The sequence below is a fragment of the Orycteropus afer genome, unplaced genomic scaffold, assembly GCF_000298275.1.
Source record: "Orycteropus afer afer isolate SDZICR_OR568_19922 unplaced genomic scaffold, OryAfe1.0 scaffold00235, whole genome shotgun sequence".
NCBI classification, from domain to species: Eukaryota; Metazoa; Chordata; class Mammalia; order Tubulidentata; family Orycteropodidae; genus Orycteropus; species Orycteropus afer.
Window position 1 is genome coordinate 725,499 of NW_006921822.1, and position 9,144 is coordinate 734,642.

Below are 9,144 nucleotides of genomic sequence, written 5' to 3' on the forward strand. Positions count from 1 at the left end.
TAGTGATAACTGCCTTGGAAACCCAAGGAGGGGTCGCTAGGAGTCGGGGCCGACTCGATGGCAAATAACAACAACAACATGAGACCACTCAACATTAACCCTGAAGCAAAGGTAAGGGGGGCAGGGAATTAGATTAAGGAAATGGAAAAACCAGAACAGAAATATTAAGAATGTTGATACACTGTAAAGTGTAACCAGTATCACTGAACAGTATGTATAGAAATTGTTAAATGGGAACCTAATTTACTGTGCAAATTGTCAGTAAACACACAATAAAGTCTTAAATAAATAATAGTAATAAAAGGATTTATAGACAGTAAAAGAAAGTGAAATTATAAATCCTTGTCCAACCAAACTTATTGCCGTCAAGTCAATTCAACTCACAGTGACCCTTCCTTGGGTTTCTGAGGCGGTATCTGTACAGAAGTAGATTGCCCAATCTTCCTTCTGAAGAGTTGCTGGTGGGTTTGAACCTCCATCCTTCTGGTTACAGTCAAATGCCTTAGGCACTATGCCACCAGAGCTCCTAACAGTATTCTAGCCCATAGAAATTATTTATTAGATACTTGTTCAGTGAATGAAATTGATTAAGTAAATGAAGAAAGGGAAGGGGAAGGAGGGGAAAAGGAACCTAACTTTAAATTTTACATAATATGAAGTGATTATCTGGCAAAATATTATGATGCTAAATGCCCAAGCCTAGAACTTGGGGGAACTGAGTTTCAGTCCCAGAATGTAAACCTCAGATTTCTCACTTGAAAATATAAGAGATTGAACTAGATATTCAGAAATGCTTTTTAGCTTTTATTCTAGGCCCTCCCCCTTTCTTCTACCACAGGGGATGTGCTCACACACTTACCTACTCATCCCATCCACAGACCCACAGCCCCTGCATCCCTGTGCATAAATGCAGAACTGATGGCCTTCAGTGGCAGGGAACAGCCAATCAGGAGCTCCTTTGGCTTTGTATTATCAAACACCCTCTTGGTCCCCACACAAACAATTAGCATCCCTGCAGGCTTTGTGGGGTAGGCCTCCTCAACAATCCAGACAAATTCACATCAAGTCAGGTCTCCAGAAGGTCTCACTTTTTAAGAAGAAGGTTTCAATTAAAACTGGTTCATAGTAGATCATACTAATTGAACATGTGTTGACTGACCTTACTATACTTATTGAGCCTTCTGGCTAGTTCCTACTGATCATCACAAAGGAAAAGCAGTTGCCTTCAATCAGCTCCTACTCATGGTGACTCCATGTGTGTGAGTAGAACTGTGCTCTGTAGGGTTTTCAAAGGCGATTTTTTTGGAAGATGATTGGCAAGTCTTTCTTCTGAGGTACCTCAGGGTGGACTCAAGTCTCCGGCCTTTTGGTTAGCAGCTGAGCACATTAACTGTTTGCACCACCAGGGACTCTGTCACAAAGGAAAGGGAGAATAATTAGTATGAGTGGGGGGAGTTACCTTGAAATTGGGGAAGGCACAATGAAAAATAAAAAATATGTGTGAAAATATCATAAGACAGCCTTGGAATAATAGCCTTGTCTCATGGTTTCATGTATTAACCTCTTTTTCACTCACTTTTCTGCAGGATTGAGGGTCCAGAGTCTGCCTTCATCAGCACCCTTGCTTGTTTCTCTTCCTACAAAAATTATCCCACCGACATCCATCTGGACTAATTCTCCACAAAGCACTGCTGCAGCCACAGCCTCCCCTACAAGTGGCACACACAGCAACTCATTACTACCAGTGACATCATCAGCCCAAACATCTCCACTTCCACAAAATATTTCCATAGAGCCCAGAAAGGAGGAGAACACCGGGCCAACTTCAAATTGGGAAGGCACAAGCATAGACCATTCATCTCCTGGGTTTTTGCCAACAAGTGGTGGAGTCCCTTTAACTGCCACACCCACAGAACACAGCTTCAGCACTTCTGAAACAAGTGTGTCACCTGCAGGGTCCCAGTCACCTGCTGAGTCTCCCACAGTCATCTCGTCTCAGACTCCAGCCTCATCACCATCATGGCTATCAACTTTACCACATGAGGTTTCTTCTGCCTCCATCACCACTGACAGCAGCTCAGCTGTGACCAGCACCAAGCCCCCAGAAACCCCAACCCTACCAGAATCCCCAACAGAGGAACACAGCTCTGGCCACACACCCTTTTCACATGACACTGCTGGGCCAGTGACCCAGGAGACAACACCCCCAGCAACTGTGCCAACTAAGGTAACCTGTGAGCTGCTAGACATCGAGACCACCACTGCCTCCCCAGGAGTGATCATGGAGGAAGTAGAACACGCATTAAGTTCAGGTGAGTCTATGTCTAGAATATTAGTGCTGTTGAGTACACTGAGATGGTAAGAATGCACTTTGGTTAACCAAACACAATTGATTAAGGTTGAATTTTGGAATGTGACACTTGAGCCAAATTATAATTCCACAAGAGTGTAAATGTTATAGTTTAATACATTCCATATGTTATTTATTAATTGTGGCTAGATTATCTACGTCTGTCTAGTTCCAGTATTCTGTCTTGTTATTTTAGACCATCCCATGTGTCTTGACTTCTTCAATTCTAAGTTAGCAGAGTTAAGAGGCAGAAAAAAAAAAAAAAGCGGTGGCAGAATTGGGTCCTGAACTTTATAACCAACCAGCCAGTTGTCATCAAGACAGTTCTGACTCATGGCGACCGCTTGTGTGTCAGCGTAGCAATGTGCTCTAAAGGGTTTCCAGTGATTAATTTTTCGGAAGTGTATCTTCAGGCCTTTCTTCTAAGGCATCCCTGGGTGGACTTGAACCCCCAACCTTTGGTTAGCAGCTGAGCCCATTAGATGTTTGCACCACCTAGGGACTCTGAACCTTTTTAGGCCTACATAATATTGTACACAGTAGGAGCTCTGGAGGAAACGAATGAAAGAGTGATTGAATAACTTGTAGAGGATAAGTGTGGCAGGTTAGAGGGAGACTACTGAGCTTGAGCCTGTGTGCATTTCATTTCATTGTACTTATATACATATACATACAACCCATTAAATCCAAAATATTTTTTGTGCTTCTACCAAAACCTTATGCTTGATGCAAGGAAGTATCAGACCTGTCCTCTGAAATTGTATAGTTTATATAGAGAGAAAAGGCACATGGACCAATAACTCTTAATACCACTCATTACTTTCGACTCTGAGAATGAACCAAGATGGTTGGAAATATCTTTGAGATGATGTGATACAATCTGCTCATTTCATAGGTGAAGAAATTATGTCCCCATAGTTCTTTGGCCAAGGTCACACTGCTCAGTGCCAGCTGGGCCTTGATCCCAGATCCACTAAACCATAATCAAGTCTTCTTTTCACTACCAAGTATTCCTACACTGCTCTTTTCTTAGCCCAGCAAACCAAGCAGCACCTCGTGAGATTGTGCTTATAGATTACTATTTTGGGATATTCTTGTTTAGAGATTCTTGCCCTGCTTGTAGTAATAGCAGTATTAATACCTTCCTTTTGTAAGCATATTCTTTATGGACTCACATAGCATGTTTCTAGTAATCCTTGTAAGGACCCATCTACTGAACAAATATCTAACCATAGTCACCAGTAAGTAGTACTTCTCAAACAAAGTAAATGCTTTCAGAGTAAAGTTTGACAAAAGGGATTAAGGAAGGTTCTGTGATAGAGAGAGCACATGAGCTGAGTTGTAGGAGATGAAGGATTTAGGGCGTAAGGAGAGAGAGAGGGAGCAAAGGGGATTCAGCCACAGGAACCCTTGTGAACAAAGCAGGGAGCAGGCCCAGTAGACGATCTGCAGACTCGTATGTGGGAGACTCCTGGATTCAGAACTCAGTCCTCTCACTCAGTGGTTTTACACACTGAAATTGCTCTTTTTAAGGGACCCAGTCCCTCCATTTAGTCAAGTCTAGTGGTTAATTCTTAGACCAAGTTTTACCTACTTGTCGGCAACATTTGAAACAGATGATGACTGCCCTCATCTTTAAAGCCATCTCCACTTGATCTCTAGGACATGATCTCTCTTGGTTCTTCACCCAGCTCAGAAGCATCTCCTCCATCTCAGTCTCTCTCCAGTTTCCTCCCTCTACAGGCAGTACTGGCCCTCTTCCCTCCCGATCTCTTCACATTCACACTCTCCTCCCTCTCTTCTTTTCTCTCCACACTCACTCCCAAGGTGATCTCAGCCAGTCTCCCTTAAATGCCATCCAGATTTAAAATTCTGTGTCTGTTTTTTTTTTTTTTTTTTCTTTTTTTCCATTGAACTAATGATACGAATATACAGCTGTCAAGTAACATCATCTCCACTTGCATGGCTCATAGGCATCTCAAACTTAATATGGGTAAGATTAATTATTGATTTCCCAGACCAGCTCTCAGTCTGTGTCTCTCTCAGACTTCCCTCTCTCTTCTTTCAGTTCCTCAGGCCAAAAACTTTAGACTAACCCAAGACACCTTTCTTTCTCTTATACACATCCAGTCCATCAAACCCAATCTCTTCTCAACCCTCCATCATCTCTCACATGTGTTATTTCAACATATGTGTTATTTCCTCTAACTGATCTCTCTACTCCCACCCTTGCCAGAAATATCCTTTTAAAATCCAGGACAGACTCTGTCACTCTTCAGCTCTAGCCCTCCAATAGCTTCCTCTTTGAATCAAAGTAAAAGCCAAAATCTGTATCATGCCTGCAGTGCTCTGCCTGATGTGACTTCTCACAATCTTTCTGCTCTCACCTTCTTGCACTTTCACCTTAGCATTTTCCATCCATATCTTTAATGGTTTACATTTTTTTTTTTCTTCAGTCAGGACCTTTGTTTAACTGTTACCTCTTCAGTGAGCCCTTTATTCGCACTGTTGTCTGAAATAGCAGCCCCTCATCACAGTCGATTCCTTTATCAGCTTTATTTTTCTTTTGATCGCTTAGCATTTTCTGGCATCATCTTGTTTATTTGGTGGGTTTCTATAATCTGTCTTTAGAATATCATCTCCATGAAAGCAAAGACATTGTTTACAACGAGGAAGATAGAGCTTACATCTATAACATCTACAGAGCCTGACACACAGCAAACCAAACCAGTTGTCACGCATTGATTCCAACTCACGGAGAAACTGTGTGTTTCAGAGTAGAACTACATTCTATAAGGTCTTCAGTGGCTATAATTTTTCAGAAACAGATCTCCAGACCTTCCTTCTGAGGCTTCTCTGGATGGATTTGAGCCAACAACCTTTTAATGAGTAGCCAAGTTCTTAACTGTTTGCACCACCCAGGGCAAACTGACACATGGTATGCCTACAATAACATCCATTAAATAAATGAATGATAGAGTCAATCAACAAGGCAAGTTATTTACTCTCTCTGTGCCTCAGTCTTTTCATCAGTAAGATGGGATAAAGACAATATCTATATGATTGATGGTTGTAAGGTTTAGTTGAAACGATAAATTTACAACAGAATAGCTATTAAGCAGTGACTCAATTTATGGTTGTGCTTGTTGCATTTTACTATATTATTAATTTACATTGTTATTAATAGTAGTATTACTGTTCTGTCATTATAATAATTATTATTATCACTATTATATTTATTATAATGAAAAAGGCCCATCGTCTTCATTTATTCAGCTTCTCCTGTGAAAGTCTCCAGTTAGGTACTAGGTATATATCCATAAATAGGACAATCACTTCCCTCATGGATTTTACAACATAGCATGTACACAGCATAGCAGGTAACCTGGTTGGTGGATGCCAGGCTCAGAAGGGTTGGGCAATCTACTTCCATAGAGATACCACCTCAGAAACCCAAGGAGAGGTCACTATGAGTTGGATTTGACTCAACAGCAGTAAGCTTGTTTTGTTTTGTTTTGTTTTTAGGCTGCCTGGAGCAAGAATTTGCAGATAAAGCAGGAACAGAACAAGTATTGGAGGACCCTAGGTAGCAGGATAAGATAATTAGCTTTACTTGCCAAGCCATTGATAGTCATTTAAGGCTTTTGATTAGGGGAAGAGCATACTCAGAATTATATTTTAAGAATATGCACCTAGCAGCAATGCGTATAGTAAGTTGAAGGGAGTCCAGCAATGGAAACATGTAGACCAGTTAGGAGACCTGGTTCCTGGCTTGTCTTTGTCACTGATAAGCATGTCACTTCATTACTCTGACTTTAAGTGTTCTCAACTATAAACTGAATATAAGGTAGGCACTTTTTCAACTCCTTTTGGCTTATCATACTACAATAATTATTTATTACAATTATCTAGTGCACAAAGAATGAGATTCATATTTATCTGAGACTTACCAAGAATATACATGTTCCAAGAATTGGGCTAGCAACCAACACAAATACACCCTCTCATCTAATCCTCATAACATTCCAGTGAGGTGAGCAATGCAGTATCTATTATACAGGTGAGAAAACAGGTTCTGAAAGATTAAGGAACTTAATTAAGTTCTCAATTGAGTGACCAGGCCAATATTCAACCTTACTTCTTCTGACCCTAAGTCAAGTGTTCCACTGATACTACTTGACTTCACATCAAGAACTACCGTGGAAATAAGCTAATGAGATGTTGTCAAATGCTAAGTTGCCAAAGCTGATTCTAAGGAGAGGAATAACTCAATGGGAGGGAGAGGTTAGTGGTATCTAAAAACAGCTTTGAAGAAGAAATAGATTTTGATTCATTTTTGTTTTTCTGCTTTTGGTTTGCCTTTCAAGGGAGAGGGAGAGAGAGAGACATGATATTGTGTTAAATTTGGGTCATCTTGTGTTGTTAAATTAGAGCTTTCAAGGGTACAAACTATGAGTATAGTTTGTTCTTGTATCCCTGAGCTAAATCGCATGGCTCTGTAAACAATTAGATGCTCAGTAAATGCTGAGAAATTAATCAACATTTTACATCAAGTTATACTCAAAGTGTCATTGATCTTTATACAAGCAGACTTTAAAATTACAGTCACTTTGCTTATTGCAAAGTGGATATTCTCTTTTGTCTGTAAATTATGGTCTTAAGCTAACCTTTATGTTCCTTTACAAAGTGAAGGGCATATAATTGTGTTAATTTGCCCTTTGAATTTTAAATTGCCAGTCTGAACCCCAGTATTTATTCTGGTCAAATGAACAGTCCAGATAAGCAGGTACAAACATCTAGACATCTCTGTGTCTATACCTGCAAGAGACTTTCGGCTCTACAAGACATCTCTTTATTCCATGATGAACCTTTAGAATGAATATACATATGAATAAGATTAACTCTTAAAAAAGGTGGATGAATATACATTGGAAGATTAGTTCTTATAAAAGCTGGATGAATATACATTTGGAGAAGATTAACTCTTATAAAAAGTGGAAGGATAATTTTTTAAATAAATGTAGAAAAGTTTTAGGAATAAAAATGTGTATTGTAAATTAATGACCAACATATTTAAATGGTATATTAAATATACACTAAAGGGTAAAATAAGTTACAAAATACATACCTGTGAGAAGGCCACATAAGATTGTCCAGTCTTCCTTCTGAGGAGTGGCTAGTGGGTTTGAACCACCAGCCTTCTAGAAGAGAATTTTAGATTATTTTAAATGGATAACCAAACTATGGTACATACACACAATGGAATACTATGCAATGCTAAAGAATAATGTAGAATCTGCAAAACACTACATAATGTGGATGAACTTGGAGGACATTTTGCTGAGTGAAATAAGTCAATCACAGAAGGACAAATACTGTATTAGTTTGTTATTGTAAAAAGTCAAGGAAAGGTTTATATATGAAAGGAAAATTTCTTTGTTGGTTACCAGGGGTGGGAAGGGAGAGGAGGGAATACTGCAAAAATAAAAAAATAAGAAGAAGAAATAAATAAATAAATAAAAGAGAACGTTAGATTCTTTTAGAATGCCCAGAATATATCAGAAAGCAATAATCCTCAAAAATATATCTTAGGTTCAGTTTTACAAATATTACATCGTTGTACATGGCCAAGCCTTGCTCTCTTAGTGGATAATCAACAAGTAAACCAGTTGCCCTGTATATCAGATTAGAACTGTGCTCCATACAGTTTTCAATGGCTGATTATTCAAAAGTAGATCACCAAGCCTTTCTTCTGAGACACCTCTCTAGGAACTCAAACCTCCAACCTTTCGTTAGCAGACAAGCCTGTTAACCATTTTTACCACCTAAGGAATCCTGGGGAATGGGGCCACCATTTTTCAGTTCTCCCTCTCCTTTACTCTCCTCTCCATCAAGTACTATTGATTTTGAACTCTTAAAAGCGCTCAAAATCATCCACATCTCTTCACTCTCACTTCACATCAAAGCTCCTCTAATTATACTGCAATAGCCTCCTAACTCCTTCTCATCCACCCCTGCACCAATCTTACCCATCTTACCTGTCTCCACACAGCAGCCAGAGTGACTTTAAACACATATCTGAACAGGTCACTTGTAACATCTCCATAACCAACATCCCAGCCCCTCTGGGCATCCTACTGTTATTAGAGTGAAGTTCACAATCTTTCATTTTATGTGGCTAGCAAAGCCCTGAAGGATCAGCCCCTGTCTGCATCTCATCTGCCTGCCCTACTGCCTGGCACCTTCCACACTAGATAATCTCTCAGGACTACGAGCTCGCTGATCTCCTTCACTCATTCAGATGCTTCTATCTTGACCCCTCTCTCAGAACACAAAAAACCTGTGTGATTATACATTTTCTCATATGGCTCTTTTTCCATTCCTACACTGCTTTTACAGGAGGGTATGACCTTGTCTGTTTTGACTCACAAGTATATTTCTGGTGTCTGAGTCAGTGTAGGAGGTACTCAGTGTATGATGAATGAATGAATGACTTTTGGTAACTGAATATCAAGCTTAAGATAATTCACTCATGTATTTTCTTGGCTTCATAAACCCTGTAATTTGAACTGAAAATGAAGAAAAGTTGAATACTCTCAGCTGTGCACACAAAAGTACCTCTTGGATACACTGTTATATCTGTCAGCCATCTAAACAGCATTCTGCTGTTGCTAAGAGTTTCTTCCCACCTCCATTCTCACCACAACTGTCTTCTGATGCCCCCTTCTGACTTTCCCATAGGTATCAGGGATGGCCAAATTATGGATTGTTATAGACTTTCACTCCCATTTTTT

The 9,144-nt window shown here is 39.8% G+C and overlaps 1 protein-coding gene across 1 annotated transcript in view; it reads left to right on the forward strand.

Moving 5' to 3' along the window:
• Positions 1-1,543: 1,543 nt before the first annotated feature.
• The window catches only part of PARM1 (prostate androgen-regulated mucin-like protein 1), a 46,405-nt gene continuing 38,804 nt past the window's right edge, over positions 1,544-9,144 (forward strand). The window contains exon 1 of the mRNA XM_007949053.1: positions 1,544-2,312. Within this exon, the coding sequence (XP_007947244.1) occupies positions 1,544-2,312 (769 nt within the window). The remainder of the gene's footprint in view (positions 2,313-9,144) is intronic.